Raw genomic sequence first — 20,179 nt, 5'->3', positions numbered from 1 at the left:
TGTTCCTGGCAGCGGTAGCGACGTACACGCTGCCTTCAGCTCTGCCCCGAAGCCTTCTCTTCAAGTTCCTGTTCCCGCATAGGTGGGAACAGGAACTTGAAGAGAAGGCTTCCGGGGCAGACCGAAGGCAGCGTGTATACGTCGCTACCGCTGCCAGGAGCACAGAAAGGTTGAAGAAGACTGCTGCCTGCACCGGAGGGAGGGAGGAAGAGAGGGGGTAAACGGAGTCACGATCCTGGACCTCGCGGGGGGGGGGGGGGCAGCAGAGGGAAGATGAATGGGACTGGGAGGGTGGGAAGCAGAGTGAAGGAGCAGGAGATGGATGGGACTGGGAGGGTGGGAAGCAGTGGGAAGGAGCAGGAGATGGATGGGACTGGGAGGGGTGGGAAGCAGAGGGAAGGAGCATGGGAGGGGTGGGTGGGGAGCAGAGGGAAGGACCAGGAATTGGATGGGACTGGGAGGGTGGGAAGCAGAGTGAAGGAGCAGGAGATGGATGGGACTGGGAGGGTGGGAAGCAGTGGGAAGGAGCAGGAGATGGATGGGACTGGGAGGGGTGGGAAGCAGAGTGAAGGAGCAGGAGATGGATGGGACTGGGAGGGTGGGAAGCAGTGGGAAGGAGCAGGAGATGGATGGGACTGGGAGGGGTGGGAAGCAGAGGGAAGGAGCAAGAGATGGATGGGACTGGGAGGGGTGGGTGGGGAGCAGAGGGAAGGACCAGGAATTGGATGGGACTGGGAGGGTGGGAAGCAGAGTGAAGGAGCAGGAGATGGATGGGACTAGGAGGGTGGGAAGCAGTGGGAAGGAGCAGGAGATGGATGGGACTGGGAGGGGTGGGAAGCAGAGGGAAGGAGCAGGAGATGGATGGGACTGGGAGGGTGGGAAGCAGAGTGAAGGAACAGGAGATGGATGGGACTGGGAGGGTGGGAAGCAGTGGGAAGGAGCAGGAGATGGATGAGACTGGGAGGGGTGGGAAGCAGAGGGAAGGAGCATGGGAGGGGTGGGTGGGGAGCAGAGGGAAGGACCAGGAATTGGATGGGACTGGGAGGGTGGGAAGCAGAGTGAAGGAGCAGGAGATGGATGGGACTGGGAGGGTGGGAAGCAGTGGGAAGGAGCAGGAGATGGATGGGACTGGGAGGGGTGGGAAGCAGAGTGAAGGAGCAGGAGATGGATGGGACTGGGAGGGTGGGAAGCAGTGGGAAGGAGCAGGAGATGGATGGGACTGGGAGGGGTGGGAAGCAGAGGGAAGGAGCAGGAGATGGATGGGACTGGGAGGGTGGGAAGCAGAGTGAAGGAACAGGAGATGGATGGGACTGGGAGGGTGGGAAGCAGTGGGAAGGAGCAGGAGATGGATGGGACTGGGAGGGGTGGGAAGCAGAGGGAAGGAGCATGGGAGGGGTGGGTGGGGAGCAGAGGGAAGGACCAGGAATTGGATGGGACTGGGAGGGTGGGAAGCAGAGTGAAGTGGCAGGAGATGGATGGGACTAGGAGGGTGGGAAGCAGTGGGAAGGAGCAGGAGATGGATGGGACTGGGAGGGGTGGGAAGCAGAGGGAAGGAGCATGGGAGGGGTGGGTGGGGAGCAGAGGGAAGGACCAGGAATTGGATGGGACTGGGAGGGTGGGAAGCAGAGTGAAGGAGCAGGAGATGGATGGGACTGGGAGGGTGGGAAGCAATGGGAAGGAGCAGGAGATGGATGGGACTGGGAGGGGTGGGAAGCAGAGTGAAGGAGCAGGAGATGGATGGGACTGGGAGGGTGGGAAGCAGTGGGAAGGAGCAGGAGATGGATGGGACTGGGAGGGGTGGGAAGCAGAGGGAAGGAGCAAGAGATGGATGGGACTGGGAGGGGTGGGTGGGGAGCAGAGGGAAGGACCAGGAATTGGATGGGACTGGGAGGGTGGGAAGCAGAGTGAAGGAGCAGGAGATGGATGGGACTGGGAGGGGTGGGGAGCAGCGGGAAGGAGCAAGAGATGGTTGGGACTGGGAGGGGTGGGGAGCAGAGGGAAGGAGCAAGAGATGGATGGGACTGCGAGGGGTGGGGAGCAGAGGGATGGACCAGGAGATGGATGGGATTGGGAGAGGTCAGGCACAGCAGAGGGAAGGAGCAGAAGATGGATGGGACGGAGGGATGGTGAGCAGAGGGAAGGAACAGAAGATGGATGGGACTGGGAGGGGTGGGGAGCAGAGGGAAGGAGCAAGAGATGGATGGGACTGGGAGGGTGGGGAGCAGAGGGAAGCCTACTGGAAAGAAGACTGCATAAAACAGAAGACACTGGGATCAAAGCGAATAGAAAAACTACATGATCAGACAACAAAGGTAAATAAAAGTTTATTTTATTCATAATTTATTAATTGAAATGTGTCAGCTTTTTGAAATGTGCATCTGTGATATTTTGCCTGTAAATTTCATTTCCTTCCTCCATATTAGCATATTCATTTGCATATGTATATATGCAAATGATATGCTAATATGCTCCGCCCATTTTTTGCCCCCCCCAAATGAAACAGTCAAACTACGCCTATGCACCTCGGGTATCATCAAACTGCACAAACAAGTTGACCCAATCTGGGCTGTGGAACCTGCCTCTGGCCTCAGTGCAAGTATTGGGCTGGAACTTTGGATATGGGCCATTTCCATCTCTAGCTTCAGTTTCTGCAGCTGGAACTCCTGCTCCTCACACTGCTGTTCCTGTTCCTCTCGCCACTGTTGCATTTTCCCGTTCCTCTTGTTGCTGTTGCTCTACCATATAAATCTTCTGGATCTCAGTTGGTGTTGCATCTGGCCCTGCCAACTCACAAGCCTCTGCCCACAAGAAGTCTGCTCTCCTCCCAGGAGAACTCCGCACAGGCCAGTCCTGCAGCTTCTCCTCGCTGAGGTCATCCTGTCGCTCTTGTGTTAGGTCAGGCATATCCAGTGTCTGACGGCTGCTCTCAGTTGTCTCAGCATGCTGCTAATCTCCTAACACTACCAAATAAAACTGAACAGGAAAGGAACCCTGTTATTGCTGCACTCGTTCACTGTGCTCTGTGTCTGGAGGTTACAGATAAACAAAACTCTGAACCACACAGTGGATGGTGACCTTCATGCCACACACTGAGCATGACAATCCCACTATGCTGCCACAAAAAAGAAGGCCATGGTCTGTCACTAAACACCTAGCACCCACTGCAGTCACTTTTCCTGTTCTCCCAGGTACTACTTAGGTACTTAGAAAAGTGTTTAGTTAGCTTTAATACTGAATCCTTCTTATTTTACCTGTTACTGCTTGCTCTTTAAAACTTTTACCGTTCACTGTTCTACTTTTTTATAATAATAAATCTATTAGTTTGTTAGCTCTGTTGTCCTGGACTGAGTATGAATCCTAGCAGTTTGTGTTCTTGGTCTGCAAGCATTTTCTAGGAACTGTGGGGCCCCAGTATTGTGGCTCCCACTGTCCCTAGAAACCACTGGGGTGGGAGACTTGCCCAGAGGCCAGCAGGACCCAGCAGGTGGGTGGAGGATATGCCAGCCTAGGCGCACGTTCGCAAGTGCAAGCAGGCCTGGGAAGTGCTGGGTAGGACCCTCCAGGTGGCCACAGGGTTAACCCCAGGTGGGTGCTAAAGGTAGCACTCAGGCATGACGTGACAATCATATTTAAGGAAAGTTTGCTTGATAGTCTTTGAGGCAAAATTTCAATACATTCAATACAAAACCAAGAAAGAGGGTACCACAAAATGGTCAATAAATCCTTACCTTATTAGCAGATTCAATGCATGTGCAGTCATCAAAGGCTTGACAAATTATGGACCCCAATCTTCTATCCAAATCTTGAACTTTTATCTGAAACACTGCATAATCCTGTTCAAACTTGTATAAGAAAGAAAAAACAGAAGAATGAGACTATATAAGCATTGTTGGTATTCAAACACCTTTCTTTGAAAGAAATAATGAACTGATAATTACTTTACATTGTATAATTTTTATGTATGGGCAAAATAATTTAACAGAAGAAATCAACCACTGGTATAGTATCTTTGGTAAAATGGAGTAGAGGAGTGGCCTAGTGGTTAGGGTGGTGGACTTTGGTCCTGGGGAACTGAGGAACTGAGTTCGATTCCCACTTCAGGCACAGGCAGCTCCTTGTGACTCTGGGCAAGTCACTTAACCCTCCATTGCCCCATGTAAGCCGCATTGAGCCTGCCATGAGTGGGAAAGCGCAGGGTACAAATGTAACAAAAATAAAATAGATATTATGGGAGATTCTTCATGGAATGTTGCTACTATTGGAGATTCTACATGGAATGTTGCTACACTGGTGATCTGCAAGGGCCAACTTCTACACGGAATGTTGCTAGTGGAATAGCAACATTCCATGTAGAATCTCAAATAGTAGCAACAGTGGAGGAGTGGCCTAGTGGTTAGAGTGGTGGACTTTGGTCCTGGGGAACTGAGTTTGATTCCCAGTTCAGGCACAGGCAGCTCCTTGTGACTCTGGACATGTCACTTAACCCTCCATTGCCCCATGTAAGCCGCATTGAGCCTGCCATGAGTGGGAAAGCGCAGGGTAAAAATGTAACAAAAATAAAATAGATACTATTGGAGATTCTACATGGAATGTTGCTACTATTGGAGATTCTACATGGAATGTTGCTATTCCACTAGAAGTCGGCCCTTGCAGATCACCAATGTGGCCGCGCAGGCTTCTGCTTCTGTGAGTCTGACGTCCTGCACGTGGAATAGCAACATTCCATGTAGAATCTCCAACAGTAGCAACATTCCATGTAGAATCTCCAATAGTAGCAACATTCCATGTAGAAGGCTGCGCAGGCTTCTGTTTCTGTGAGTCTGACGTCCTGCACGTACGTGCAGGACGTCAGACTCACAGAAGCAGAAGCCTGCGCGGCCACATTGGTGATCTGCAAGGGCCGACTTCTAGTGGTGGACTTTGGTCCTGGGGAACTGAGTTTGATTCCCAGTTCAGGCACAGGCAGCTCCTTGTGACTCTGGGCAAGTCACTTAACCCTCCATTGCCCCATGTAAGCTGCATTGAGCCTGCCACGAGTGGGAAAGCACGGAGTACAAATGTAACAAAAAAAAACAGTTCTTCCAAATTGCATCCAAACAGTTGTTAAGTTTACACACATAAGTGCACTATTCTATAAGATAGCATTAAGTGCTAAAGTTCACAACTACAACCCAGATCTTTGTTAAGTCTTACTTTCCTGGATTGTCTTAGAATTTCCTTTTAGCAATCTTACATAAAATCATTGATGCATTGTTCTGGTTTTGTAAAGTGCTGTCCCACAGAGCTGACATCCTAGATGGCATTGTGGTCAGATCCAGATACTCAATGCTGGTGTCCAGACATAGCCAAGCATTGAATATGTGTTTTGCAATATAAGATCTATGCAGATGACATACAATTTTTGGTGCCTGTGATATGCTGAGACCTGTCGCTTCTTTCTCTTTAACATCAGCAAAATTCGCCCTTTCCTCTCTGAGCACACCACCCATACTCTCGTCCACGCTCTCATTACCTCTCGCCTTGACTACTGCAAACTACTCCTTACTGGCCTCCCACTTAGCCATCTATCCCCCCTTCAATCCGTTCAGAACTCTGCTGCACGTCTTATATTCCGCCTGAACCGATATACTCATATCACCCCTCTTCTCAGGTCACTTCACTGGCTTCCAATCAGATACCGCATACAGTTCAAGCTTCTCCTTCTTACCTACAAATGCACTCAGTCTGCAGCCCCTCATTATCTCTCTACCCTCATTTCCCCTTACGTTCCCGCCCGTAACCTCCGCTCACAGGACAAATCCCTCCTCTCAGTACCCTTCTCCACCACCGCCAACTCCAGGCTCTGCTCATTCTGCCTCGCCTCACCCTATGCTTGGAATAAACTTCCTGAGCCCTTACGCCAAGCCCCCTCCCCACCCATCTTCAAATCTTTGCTCAAAGCCCACCTCTTCAATGTTGCTTTCAGCACCTAACCTTTATACCTATCAGGAAATCTAGACTACCCCTATTTGACTGACTGTACATTTGTCCTTTAGATTGTAAACTCCTTTGAGCAGGGACTGTCCTATGTTAAATTGTACAGCACTGCGTAACCCTAGTAGCGCTTTAGAAATGTCAAGTAGTAGTAGTAGTAGTATTTCGATTAGGTACAGAAACAGAGAAAAATGAAGGCAGATAAAGACTATATGGCCCATCCAGTCTGCCCATCCATGCCATCTACTATCCATTCTTCTCCCTTAGAGATCGTATGTACTTGTCCCAAGCTTTCTTGAATTCAGATACAATTTGCCTCCATCATCTCCACCAGGAGGTTTCAGTGGTAGTACCTATAACCCTGATGGCGAACCTATGACACGCGTGTCAGCACTGACACGCGTAGCCATTTTCGATGACACGTGGCGCCGCCGCAGTGTGGTCCGCCCTCCCTCCTCGCTCCCGGAAACTAACCTTAAAGCCTCCTTTCACGTCGCAGCAAGCAGCAGCAGGGCAGGCCACTCCTTCCTTCCGTGTCCTGACCTTGCCTGATGTAACATCCGCGAGGGCGGAGCACAGAAGGAAGGAAGAGAGGTCTGCCCTGCTGCTGCTTGCTGCAACGTGAAAGGAGGCTTTAAGGTTAGTTCCGGGCCCGGTAGCGGGTGGAGGGGGGGCCCGGCGACCTCGGGTGGGCAGCGATCTCGGGTAGGAGGGGCCCGGGGGCGGTCCTAGTAGCAGTGATTTTTTTTGAAGTGACACACCACCCGAGTTATGCTCGGTTTTTTGGTGAATTTTGACACACCAAGCTCAAAAGGTTGCCCATCACTGACCTATACTATGAACCAAACTCCCAACAGCTGTTCAGGAAGAAGAAAATTAGTTAGTTGAGATTTTGGAAAAAGGTCAAGACCTAGTTATTTCCATGACACCTTTAGCAATGGCCCTTAGTTTTAAGAGTTAATGAGGTTGATTTAACCAATTGTTTTATTGGTTTTATTTAACTATGTTTTATTGTGACTGATTGTACACTACTTTGGACTTCCTTTTGGATTGTGGAAGGAAGTAAAAAAGTAATTGTTAAATAATCGATAAGTTTTCTCACCTGTTCTCCAGTATCTAAAGGATCATATTTGCATTCAGCAAAGACCTTAACAATTTCAAGGAACTCTTCATAAATTTGATTCACCGTATTTCCAAGGACTGATCCTCGAACCCCTCCTATTTCTATCTTCTCCAGCTTCAGAAACTCAATAGCTGTTGAAAACAAGTCCTAATGGATAGAAACAATGATATTAGTTTCACCTGTAATTCATGGAAGTAGGATTCATGGCCAATACACTACAGCATTTGCAAACAAACGTCATACCACACTAATTCCTGAAGGGAAAATGAAAGCGAGCATCAAATGTAACTATATCACTACGGGTGTCAGTCACTGTGTTTTTTTATCCCCTTAAACACAAAATGAAAGGAATGCCTTAGTGACTCAGACTCTAACAGTGTCAGTTTCCCACTGTTATGGTGATAATCAGAGACATATTAATGTTTTTATTGCTTCTGAACTGGCAGTAATATTATTAATCCCATCTCATTTTCCAAATCATTTTAACAAGTAGCATTTGTACACGTAAGGGTCGAGTCACCAGTTTGAGACCGGAAAGGAGGCAGAAGTAAGTAGCTATTTGGGCAGTTTTTCCTTTGATTACTGTTGCAGACTCCATATATAGAAATACCCCTGTGCTTCGAATCAGTGAGCTCACTTTTGGTTATTTACCCCTAAGCGCTAGCTAGGAATTTTTAAATGAAATTATGCTTACCTTTATAGTCTTTAACCTAGCAAAAAAATTATCCATTCTGGTAAAAACAAGAGTAGAAGGAAAGTCCCATGGCCTTGGTTCTTCATCCTTAAAAATAAGGAAAAGCATAAATTTGTTTGTATAGTAGTAATATATCAAAAATTATTATATATTGCAGAGATACCTAACATTTTTTGTTATGTGGACCTCTTATTAACCTCGAGAGTTCAGGGGTCAGAGTATCGATACTGAAGTATATTAATAATGTAGGTCAAGTGCCTCAACGCATTAAAGTGTTGTTTAGGATATCCGCTGTAACGCAAAAAAGCGGGCTCTAGCAAAAAGCCTTCTCCTGTGCACCGGTAATCGGAATATTAATATACTTCAGTATCAATACTCTGACCCCTGAGGCAGGCGTCATTTGGCACCGAAACACGGCCCGTGTCGGGTCACCTGTTAATAAAGTACTCCTGTTGTCCTAGTCGTGAAGGCCCAGTGTTGCTTTTTTTTTTTCTGTATACTTTGGTTGTATGCTGTTTTACCCTCTCTATTTGTACGGGACACAATAGAGTAAAATCTGTCCAAACCACCCCATATCACCCTGAAACTAATGGGTTGGTGGAGATATTTAATGGGCCATTAAAGCATATGTTAGACTTTTGTGGAGACAGGAGACAGAGATTGGGAGAAGTAGTTGCCCTAACTACCTCAGGAGTCTACAGGGTTCTCCCCATTTGAGCTGCTTTATGGCCAGAGGGTGAGAGGGCCCCTTGACCTAATAAGAGAACATTGGGAGGGGAAAGTTGACACCTTTGACACCCCTGTAATTGAATATGCAGTCAATATGCACCAGAAGTTAGAAGGCCTTGTGCGCTTTGTCAGAGAGAATTTACAGGCAGCCCAAACTAGGCAAAAGATCTGGTATGATTGTAAAGCCCGAAACAGAGTGTTTCATGAGGGCCAGCAGTAGTCCCAGTATGTCAGAATAAACTTTAGGCCAACTGGGCGGGACCTTACATGGTCATAAGGCACCTATCAGGCTAACTGGGCGGGACCTTACATGATCATAAGGCACCTATCAAGCTAACTGGGCGGGACCTTACATGGTCATAAGGCACCTATCATGCTAACTGGGCGGGACCTTACATGGTCATAAGGCACCTATCATGCTAACTGGGCGGGACCTTACATGGTCATAAGGCACCTAAATGATACAAATTATATTATATCTATGGACTCTCAAGACAGAAAGCAGCGTACCTTTCATGTAACCTCCGTTCACAGGATAAATCCCTCCTCTCAGTACCCTTCTCCACCACCGCCAACTCCAGGCTCCGCTCATTCTGCCTCGCCTCACCCTATGCTTGGAACAACCTTCCTGAACCCTTATGCCAAGCACCCTCCCTGCCCGTCTTCAAGTCTTTGCTTAAAGCCCACCTCTTCAATGCTGCGTTCGGCACCTAACCCTTACCGTTCAGTGAAACCAGACTGCCCCAATTTGACTGCCCCTATCGGACCCACCGTTCACTTGTCTATTAGATTGTAAGCTCTTTGAGCAGGGACTGTCTCTCTTTGTTAAATTGTACAGCGCTGCGTAACCCTAGTAGCGCTCTAGAAATGTTAAGTAGTAGTAGTAGTAAATATGTTAAAAGCCTATGCAGATCGCACAGCCATGGTGCTAGCTGTATGTAGCCCACCAGAAGAGTGCCAGGATAGCGAGCCCACACCTGACCTCCTAAAAGAGACATTACCAGAGGGATCTGACACTGAGGAGAGACATCTTACACGCTCTAAGTATGAGAAAGATTTCAGTATGAAAAAGAGCTAATGCAGCACCTGAAAAGTAATAATAAAGATACTGGAATATGTACAACTATAGAATATGTGAAAAGTTATATCAATAAAGCAAAAATTACAGAATATCAGAAAAACACTGATGAGAGAATATCTTTATGTCCTGATTATGGCAGTAGCTTCAAACAGGAAGAAAGCTCCACAAGAAATGCAAAATTTCACCCAAGAGAGAGACCAGTTTCAACTACGGAGTGTAAGAAAAGTTTCAGTTGCTGGAAATTATTGTCAACTCAGCATAGAATCCCTTCGGGAATGAAACTGTTTACATGTACTGAATGTAGAAAGAGCTTTACTCATAAATCACAGTTAACCAAGCACCAGAGAATCCACATAGGAGTAAAATGTCACGACTGTGGTTGTGCCCCCACTTTCAGACTCACCTTGTCTTCCGGTGGTCAGTCTCAGAGGTGGCTCCAGACTGTTTTTTCCTTGCATTGTTGCCTCTGCTGCCACTTCTTCTGTGTTTCAAGCCTCACTCTGGTATTCTGTGTGTTTCAAGCATCACTCTGGTGTTCAGTGTGTTTCAAGACTCTTGCCTGAAGTTATGACATCATCAGTGAAGGTTCTCATAAGGAAAGTGAAGACATTCAAACAGGGCATTTGCAGCTTCAAAGGTCTCCAGGTTTTCCTGTGTGCTTGTGTAGCACTTCTACCTTGTTTTGTTTGTCTGCTAGTGTGCTTGTGTAACACTTCTGCACTTGTTACTTGTTTACTTGCTAGTGTGCTTGTAGCACTTCTGCCTTGGTTCTTGTTTTGGTGATTGTGAGCTTGAGCTTGCCTTCAGTCCTTTGTGTGGGTTCCAGTGCAGCCTTGCTGCTTGTGTGTGTTCAGCCTTCTTGTGTTTGTTCTTTTCTTGTTTGGCCTCTGCTTATGTGTATGTGCCTTCTGCTTTGCCTTTTGCCATTGTGCTTGGGTTCCAGTTCAGCCTTGCGGCCCGTATGAAAGGGTTCTGGTGTGGATGGGTTCCTGTTCGACCTTGCGGCCCGTTTGAGTGTTTCTTCCAGCTTTACTTGGCTCTGCTCCTGTGTACCCTGTTCCTGCCTAACCAAGCTCTTCTCCTGTGTATCCTGTTCCTTCCTAGCCAAGCTCTGCTCCTGTGTACCCTGTTACTGCTCCTGTGTACCCTGTTACTCCTAGCCAAGTGCTATGTCTTTGTATTTGCCTGCGTGCTTATAGCACTTTTTGTCTGTTCTTAACTGTATGCATTTGCACTTCTAGTCTGTCTGTTCCAGTTACTTGTTCAGTCCAGTTTCCCAGTTCCAGTCCTTGTTGGGTGGTGCGCCTGCTGCTGCCATTCGCCGGCAGCAGCCCAAGAACTCACTTTTCCCTGAGTTTGTGACAGTAAATCATTCACATGTGCTGAGTGTGGTAAAAGCTTCTGTCATAAGGTATACCTTGCAGCACACCAGAAAATTTATTCCAGAGTGAAAGTTTTTACATGCAGCAAGTGTGGAAAAAGCTTTATTCACAAATCATTTCTCACCATACAGCACCAGAAGGGCAGTGAACATGGAAATGCTGATGGACTCTCCAGGAAGGAAGAGTCAGAACCGTCCAGACACTGGACTGTCAAGACCCAACCAGCAGACTGAAAACTATGCGCATCCAATGCAGTCCGGGGTCTCTCTTAAAGAGGGGAGGTGTGACAAACAGTGGGTTTCTGAGTCTATGAACTATATTGTTTTGCTGATGATATGTATTTCTCCTGGTTGTTTTGCTGATGATATGTGTTTCTCCTGATTGGTCAGCAGACCAGAAGTAACAGTTTTTTCTTTTTCCTGCCTAACTGTGAGGTAATTTGTCAGTCTCAGTTTGGAAGTAGAGGGAGAAAGACCTCTCTACTGAGACCCTGTGATCAGTTATATTCTGTAACTTGTGTGCAGCTATATTTCCTGTACTTCCCAGGCACTATTCAGGTACTGATAAAATGTTTAGATAGGTAACTGAATATGGATCAATTATAAAAATGTTATTATGTGCTATTTTTGTTCCATCTGTTTTATGGTTCACTGTTCAATATTTTTCATAACAATAAACCTTCTTTAGTTTATTGCCTCTGCTTGTCTGGACTAACAACCTTGGTGGTTTGTATGTTGGGTCTGTGAATGCTTTCTAGGAACTGTGGGACCACTGGGAGTGTGGCTCCAGTTACCTAGAAATCACAGGGGAATAATTTGAGAGTGGTAGACTTGTCCAGAGGTGGTTGTGGTCCAGTCGTGGGAGGAGGGTGCTAGTGTAGAGCACAAGTGGCAGATGCAGGTGGACCTGAGCTGTGTTGGAAATAGAGCCTCTAAGTGGCCACCCAGACAGGTGGTTAGGTGTTAGAGACACCCTCCTTTGCATGCATTTGCATGCAATTAGCAGTCAAAGCCATCAAGCTCATTGTTTTACATGCTTGCCAGCTCTGATCCTGGGGCGCAGGCAAACGCAGGCGCTAATCTGACGCTAATGGCCTTTAGTGTCCGTGTTTACTTTTGATCATCTGGGCACAAGTGAGTAATTGTGTCCTTACACATAAATTGTCGTTGCTTTCAACACCATTGACAAACATAAAATAAATATACTAAAAATACTTTACATGAGTTTGAATTTCTATGCTGCTTTATACATTATAATTTGATATCACCTCAACAAAACTAAAACGTAGACAGTAGTTCAGCAGTGAGAATGAAACTATCCTATCTTTTCAACCGAGTGCCATATATTTGATTATCTATTGCCTGCCCTTAGTGCAAAGAGCTCTTAGCTCTCGGAGGGAGAGAGAGAGTCCACTCTTTGGAAGTTAGGGTGGCAGACCTGGAGTAGCTGAGAGAGACACAGAGCTATATAGAGAAGATCATAAGGGACATAGTGGAAGCAGGTCTGGCAGCTCCTGTGCTGTCTTGGAGGAGAAAGGTGTGGCAGGAAGTGATCCTGTAGCTAGAACCGCCCTCCTGGTAATCCCATATCCTCTTACACAGAGGTGGTCAGGGATAGGACTAGCATGGTAATTGGCAATTTATTAAAAATGTAGATCGCCTGGTGGCCTGTGGACGTAAACAATCTGCAAATTTCTGGGGAAAAAAAATACTATAATCTGTTTCTAAAGAGATTAATTAATAAAGAGGGACCATCATTCTAGAGATCTGACTTGCCACATCATGCAAAGACCAACTCATAAAGAAGTTACAGACCGCCTAAAATACAGAACCAGACTTGTATTTGGAAAATCGCGATTCAAAAGCACCAAACCCCTTCGAGAAAAGTTACATTGAAAGTAATACGTTCTTTGATTGGGAGCCAAAGTCTGCACCATGGTCCACAAGATTATCTATGGCGATGTCCCGGGATATATGTCTGACCTCATAGACCTGCCAACCAGAAACTCAACTAGATCATCACGAACATACTTAAATCTCCACCACCCTAGCTGCAAAGGTCTTAAGTACAAATCAATTTATGGATCCAGCTTGTCCTATATAAGTACACAACTCTGGAATGCACTACCAAAAGCCGTAAAGACAACGTACGACAACCTCAGCTTCCGGAAATCATTAAAGACCAACTTATTCGAAAAGGCATGCCCTACTGATCGAACTTAAATGCTTAACTCAGCAATACAACAAACAAAAACTTATAATGAACACTATATAACCCCTCTTCTCTACGATTCCCTACTGTGTTTGTAACATATTTATTTCACTGACTATAACATTACTCTGTATTTGTTTCATCACCGGAGGTAGATACTGCCTCACGGTATTATGTAAGCCACATTGAGCCTGCTAATAGGTGGGAAAATGTGGAGTACAAATGTAACAAATAAATAAATATTGACAATTTTTCCAAGTTTTATTGCAAAGGCTGACATATTCCCACAATCAATTTTGATTCATGAGGGTGGGTCCTACAGTTGTCGAGTTGTATTTGCAGGCTTCCCCAAATTTCTAAAGTTCTGATGAACTGATGGAAAAAACTCATGAACAAACCAATCGTGAAATATGTCTTTGTCCATTCAAGCTTTTCTTTGAGCTTTATAGGTTACAGGAAAGTGCACAATCCCTTTAAAGGCTTGTGGGCACTAAAATTGGCCAATCACTAAAAGCTTAATTTTATGCTGACCTGAACCATTAGCACATGCAAGAATGGTTAATCTTTCCTTATTAAGTTTAAAGACTGTAGCATTAATTCTTGGTTTTCAGCCAAAGTTTCTCTGGGCAAACACTTCCAGTAAACCCTTATTTCATCAACATTGGACACTTGATCAGGCATGAGATCATAGTTACCATTTTTTTCCAAATGTTTCCCTGTATTTTATTGCTGCTTATGTATCAGCTGACTATCTTTCTCCAGCAATTTCATAAGTACATAAGTATTGCCATACTGGGAAAGACCAAAGGTCCATCAAGCCCAGCATCCTGTTTCCAACAGTGGCCAATCCAGGTCACAAATACCCGGCAAGATCCCAAAAAAGTACAAAACATTTTATACTGCTTATCCCAGAAATAGTGGATTTTCCCCAAGTCCATTTAATAACGGTCTATGATAATACCATGACGGGTCTTAAAATTCCTAAGCCAACTCTGATTCCATGTTTATTTGTTCCTTAAAAGACTTAACTTTTGCAATAAGCAAAGGCCCAAAACTCGCCATACTTTCTAATTATTTTAACAAAAACTATTCGTGCAAGACTATCAAGATTTTCTAATTTTTGCTTTTGTAAACTTGTTCTTTCAGCAATTTTATTGTAAGGCTCGGAGGAGGCTGTAAATTGCACAATTTTATTCTTTGCCTTTGTTATACCATAAATTGTAGATTTACCAATGTTGTAGGTTTCCATTTGAACAGCACTGCTCACACCACTTTCTAGTTTCTTAATTATATCAAGTCTGTCACTCAGTTTCAATGTGCTCTTCTTTCTCTTCACACCACAAAGTTTATCTACTTTAGGAGCCGTTATCAAGAGTTTGTAGATATAGTACAAAAACAGTTTGGTTGCTCATTTCAAAATGGCATCAGTGCTGTACGGCTGCCAAAAGGGTTTAATATTTGAGAGAGAGATTATAGTACACACCAACTAGACTTCTCCATTCAGCGCCTGTGTCTCTCTTCCCCATAGGAGGGGGCCCATACCCCTAAAGCCTCCCCTTCCCTCTCCCCATACAGTCTTGCATCTCTCCCTCCCTCCCAGCCTGCCCATGGCTCTCTCTCACTCCCCAGCACACAATACAGGTATTGTACCTTTTCAGAAGTCTTCCGTGCTGCAGTGCTACCGGCAGCCTTACTCACAGAAGGGTGGGATGGGTCAGAGGGGAAAGGCCCAGTGCAGGCCAGAGGCAGCCTATGAGTAAGGCCTGCCACTAGCGCTGCAGCATGGAAGACTTCTGAGAAGGTACACTGGGGAATGAGAGAGAGCCTTGGGTACGGCCGGGAGCAGAGGGAGAGATGCTGGACCATGGTTGGAGGGGAAGAGGGAGGGAGGGAGGGAGAGAGGTATAGACCAGATTCTCGGGCAGTCCAGATACCGGAATTTTTAGGGGTCCGGATTTCCAGCATCTGGAGTTTTGGACTTCTACTATATTTATATTTATTCCAATCCCTACCTGTGAGGGTCCTTCAGCAGGCCTGAGAAGGATGCAAAGAGAGATTTTGGTTTTTGTAGGAGGAAGAAAGCAGCCAAGGGTAGCCAAGTAAATTTTATTTATATTTAAGATGTGTGGGAAGGGAAGATTGAGTACTTTTTGCACTTCATCCCTTGACTACTCTGCCATGGACAAAAGAGACAGGACAAGACATTTAAGGGCTGTTTTACTAAAGGGTTTAAAGCCCTTAACATGCTATAAATACGTGCTATTAGGGTAGAGTGAGACCATGTTAAGGTGTTCTGCAGTCATTTCCCTGATAGCGCATGGTAAACCGTGCATTAGCAATTTTTAAAGATTTTTTTCTGCGAGGGAGCATGGACAGAAAATGGCTGTGGAAGTGTTATCCAGCTAGCACGCTAACTGGATAACGCTGAGTTAACGTGGAACCACTTAGCACATCCTGAACAGCAGTGACAACCATTACTAAACTTTGTGGGAATATATTGTGAAAAGTGAGATGAGCTTTGTAGGTTCAGGGAAAGATGGGATCTCTGGAAAGGTGGACCTGACATTTCCAAGGATTGTGGGGAAGCACAGGGTCCAGAAGCCATCAGTGAAGCAAGCACGAGGGGGGAGGGAGGGTTACAGGAAAATGTACTGTTGTGGGTTTCTGCTACTGTTGTTCAATGGTGCAAATAAAAATAACAAAAAGTGACCCTGTAAAAAGAATTCAGCATATTTCACTTTTTAAGCTTATTTCAAACTGTGTCTCACCTTAAAGAAATAGGGCATCTTTAAACAGCAAGAGCTGTAAGCTTCGTAACATTTTTGAATCACCGAAATAGCCATTTTGATGCTGTCCATTGAATCATCTATTTCTCCTTGTAAACCTTTCAACAGTTCTTCTGGGTTTAAATAGTTACGTGTCTGGACACAAGATATAGCAGTACAGCAGTAAGAATACAGTCTAACTTGATACCATTTCTCAACAACAGCCACACATATTTCTGAGATATTTGTTTGACCACAAAGTACTAGAAAGGGTTTAACTGGGGCGATCTGCATGGAGGAACCATGATTAAAACCTACACTTCAATGAGCAGGGGAAGGCTCCATCTTTCTCTTTTAAGCGCAACACTAAGATTGGTGGCTGTGCAAATTATTACCGCTGTGGTAGGGAAAGGGGAGTTGGCTTAAACACTGCTTTGATGGGAAGCCAAGTTGTAGGTGGCAGGGTCTGAAGAAATGACCTATCTTACGTCTCTTAGGCCATCACAGTATTAGATTTTAGACATGCTCACGACAGACAGGAAAAGGTTGAGAGAACACGGGGAAGGAGGAAATTATAGATGGCAGAAAAATAGGAATTTTCAGGCTGGATTTACTAAAGTCCACTATCACATTACAACAGGTTCATTAGTAAAACCATAATGCGTGTTAGTGTGTGGCAGGGCAATTGCACACCTTCCCATTAAATGCATCCTTTTCAATAATTGCTGTAGCCTTACAGGGTGATTCTCTGTGTGTGCAAACCTTTCATTCAGCTTCCTTTTAGACAACAGCAACCCCACAGCCTACTTATATTTTGCTAACAACACAATGACACACATTTACTGCCCGTGGAGTTTTAAACATTTCAAATGTCCGGCAAATGTGATTAGAAGGCAGTTTCCTAACCTTTCTGATGTTCAGTTGCATTAAGTAATGCCAGCCCAGCAGATCTAATTGGATGATATATTCCGTTTTCTATTGTTGATCAAAAAAACAATATAGACTATGAAAGTGGACTGTTTGCCTCATTGATTTTCATGTATATTTTGGCAGTTGGGAAGGATTCATGGCACTGTTTACCAGCTTCCTTGCAGCCTGCCACAGGCTTTGTTCAAACATATAACCAGCAATCAGGATCCCTTATCCTAGTCTGCCCATATGTATTTTGAGGCTAGTAGACTTTTGACACAAATACCACTGAAATTGTTTGTTTATCTGCCTCTGGGGTCACCCTCAGTCCCAAGCATCTTTTGCCACCATACAGGGTGGATAGTTTTCAAAAAACATTTTTCCCAGGATACACAGGTAATGGGTTTTTGAAAATCGTCTTCTACAAGACTGAAACGTAACTTTTGACAACAGACGAAGAAAACAAAACTCATCTAATCTGCCCATTTTCCCTTCCAGATTGCTGCTTTATCCTCAGTTCCTAGGCTCTCTTTATTTCCCATTCATTAAGTAAAACAACATCGCTTACCTGTAGCAAGAACACATCACACAGCAGGATGAATCAGCCACGTAGCTATGTGATGTCATTCAAGATGCCTCTCTCAGAGCTCAGAAAGAACTAGGAATCTGCCCATGTGCATGAGCACAAGTTCTTACCGTATCTCTTTCACATTCTGGCTTCTCAAGTCCCATCTCAAGAGTAAGGTTGACCTTAAACAAGGGTGACAGGGGTGGATGTACAGGGCCCCGTGTTTAACTAAGTCAGCACCCAAGCATCCTACTTCTTCTCCAAACCCTTCCTCCCTAAGTAGCCACCTTCCCATGCTAGGAAACCAACACTCGCTTTCCTCTTTCATACTCTCCCTTGTGGGTGACCAGCATCCCTCTTTCCACTCTCTCCCCATTCAGCATCCCCACTTCCCTTCCCTACCCCCACCTCATTCCCCCTCTTCCTTGCCCACAGCGCTGCTGCCCTACCTTTTCCTGAAACCAGCCCAAGTTGAAAACACACTCAGCACTGTTGGGGGAAACTTTGGCTATTGGCACTGACCTGAAGGTCATCTGCTATGAGTTGGAGGGAGCCAACCGTTTGTTCCGCATAGACCTGATCATACCAAAGGACTTGAGAGACTGCATCAGATTAAGCTGAGGGCCTTCTCCCAAGTATCTGCATTGGAATAGAGTAGACACCCTAGCAGAGGTTATTGACCAGCACAGCACAGCAGTTTCCAACCCTTCTTTTAGCTGGAAAACCCTCAGCTGAGGGTTGTGTATTACAGTTGCTTCTTGAACAAGAAGAATGACAGAACCTTTGGACACAGAATTTTCTTTATCCCGCTGGTGCTTGGAAACCAAAGAAGAGCCCTTTACATTTTCTCTGTGAAAATTAGCCTCCATCATCTTTCACCTGTACACTATTATCCATTTTCTCCAGTCCTTCCCCCTCCTCCCCAGCCTATGTACTGTTCCCCTTTTTCTACTCTATCTTTACTCTTTGAGGTGTGTGTGTGTGTGTGTGTGTGTGTGTGTGTGTGTGTGTGTGTGTGAGAATCCCTTTCCTATCAATATATTGTATGTCTTTTCCTTTTCTATGCTTTTTTTTATTTTGTACTCTGCTGCGATCTGCAAATTAGTCTTAGCGGTATAGTAAATTTTGACAAACTATAAACTATAATGCTTAACCCCCACCTGATAAGTCAACAAGACTGAATTCCTTTTTGGAATCAATTGCTAATGATCTTCTGTTCATTGTTTTAAATCTTTGTCACAATTCTGACTTTTTTTTCCCTTCTTCTTCACTACATGAAATGAAGAGTCTGAAGATGTCTGGATCATAACATGGATGAAAAAAAGACCGAAGAATCAGAGAGGAATAGGAAGAAAGTGGAAACTCCTGCACATGATGTGACATGGAAAGCCCTGGTCCCACTGGCTTCATATAAGGAGTACAGGAGGAGTGTGTGGGGGGGGGGGGGGGGGGGGGGGAAGAGAGAGAGAAGATACCCAGAGTGCAATCCCCTGGATTGGGAGGGATTTTTCCTTAGCCTGCAGAAGTCCAGGGGATGGCAGAGCATGCTGGGAGTGAAGATATAAGCCCTAACAGCCATATGTCCTTTTAAAGCCTGAGAGAGGGGAGCATAGGAAAAGTGGCTGACTCCAGCATGCTCGGCTTCCAGGCCAAAAGGCTGGCAGTGTGGGCAATCCATTCCCAGGGTGAGGAGGTCTATGGAAGGAGTGGATGGTGAAACCAGGAAGCTAATGCAGGGTTTGGTGAAGCCGGGTTTTCCATGCAGCCCGTTTCAGTCGGAGCTAAGTGGTTCAGATGTGTACATGAGGCTGAGGGAAGTGCTGGACCCTGTGTGAGTAGGGGAAGGTGGAGTCAAGCATCCCTGGTGCCCGGGTACTACTCATTCGAGCTTCCCAGATGGAGGGGCCCCAAGGCAAAAGGGAGAAAAGAAGTCTGAGTACACAGCCCTAGCACAACAGGAGAGAAGCCTGAGAGGAAATATTGCCAATATTCAGCGGGAGGATAACCGGCTATCCACAGCTGAATATTCCTGGTTAGTGGTAGCAGATATCCAGTTATATTGCCCGATATACCAGCTATCTGCCTATTTTTAAAGGCAGTTTTGTGGCCATATTTAGTTGCGTGAAAACATGGGATACCTTTGGCCTGCTTAAATATGGCTAGCTAAGTCTGAATAACAACTTAGCCGGTTATCTTTAAAACGCCCAAAAACGGCCCAGCATTGAATAATGGCCCCAATGTACTTTAAGATTCCTCTGTTTGTTACAGAAAGAACTGTGGAGAGGGAGGTGGGCTGCAGGCCCCGTTCATTTGGGTGCTGTGTCAGAAGAAGAATTATGAACAATAATTGATATTTTGTGGACTGAACTGTGACATGTGAACTGGTACATTTTACTGTGTTTAAAGAGCTGAGAGATGGGCGGTGTCTTATCTGGAAAGAAGGTGAGCCCTTAGGTCCCGCAAGGCCCCGAAGGACGTCAGAGGACAGCCGTGCAACCCCAAGTCTTCACCCGCGGCGACCGCCGTTCACCAGGGGTTGAGCCCCCAGCTGCAGGCGGCCAACGGGACTTCCGGAACCGCGGGGTTGACGAACTGACCCAGTACCAGAACCGGGAGCGGGGAGGCAGGTGGAAATCAGAGTCATCCAAAAACAGGCAACACGTCAGGGCAGGCAGCTCACAGCGTCGTCCAAAAACAGGCAACCGGTCAGGGCAGGTGGCTAACAGAGTAGTCCAGAAACAGTC

At 45.9% G+C, this 20,179-nt stretch overlaps 1 protein-coding gene across 2 annotated transcripts in view; it reads right to left on the bottom strand.

The window, feature by feature from the left end:
* The window catches only part of DNAH17 (dynein axonemal heavy chain 17), a 239,744-nt gene that overhangs the window by 201,914 nt on the left and 17,651 nt on the right, over nucleotides 1–20,179 (bottom strand). Inside the window, exons 7-11 of one of the 2 annotated variants that reach the window (XM_030208642.1) lie at nucleotides 15,962–16,114; nucleotides 11,953–11,955; nucleotides 7,791–7,877; nucleotides 7,076–7,243; nucleotides 3,729–3,842 (exon numbers count right to left, since the gene is read on the bottom strand). In XM_030208642.1, the coding sequence (XP_030064502.1) occupies nucleotides 3,729–3,842; nucleotides 7,076–7,243; nucleotides 7,791–7,877; nucleotides 11,953–11,955; nucleotides 15,962–16,114 (525 nt within the window). The remainder of the gene's footprint in view (nucleotides 1–3,728; nucleotides 3,843–7,075; nucleotides 7,244–7,790; nucleotides 7,878–11,952; nucleotides 11,956–15,961; nucleotides 16,115–20,179) is intronic. The other variant, XM_030208641.1, reaches the window with a different exon arrangement.

Source organism: Microcaecilia unicolor, chromosome 6, assembly GCF_901765095.1.
Source record: "Microcaecilia unicolor chromosome 6, aMicUni1.1, whole genome shotgun sequence".
NCBI classification, from domain to species: Eukaryota; Metazoa; Chordata; class Amphibia; order Gymnophiona; family Siphonopidae; genus Microcaecilia; species Microcaecilia unicolor.
The sequence above is the reverse complement of the archived record's forward strand: the minus strand, read 5'-3'. Positions and strand labels throughout refer to the sequence as shown.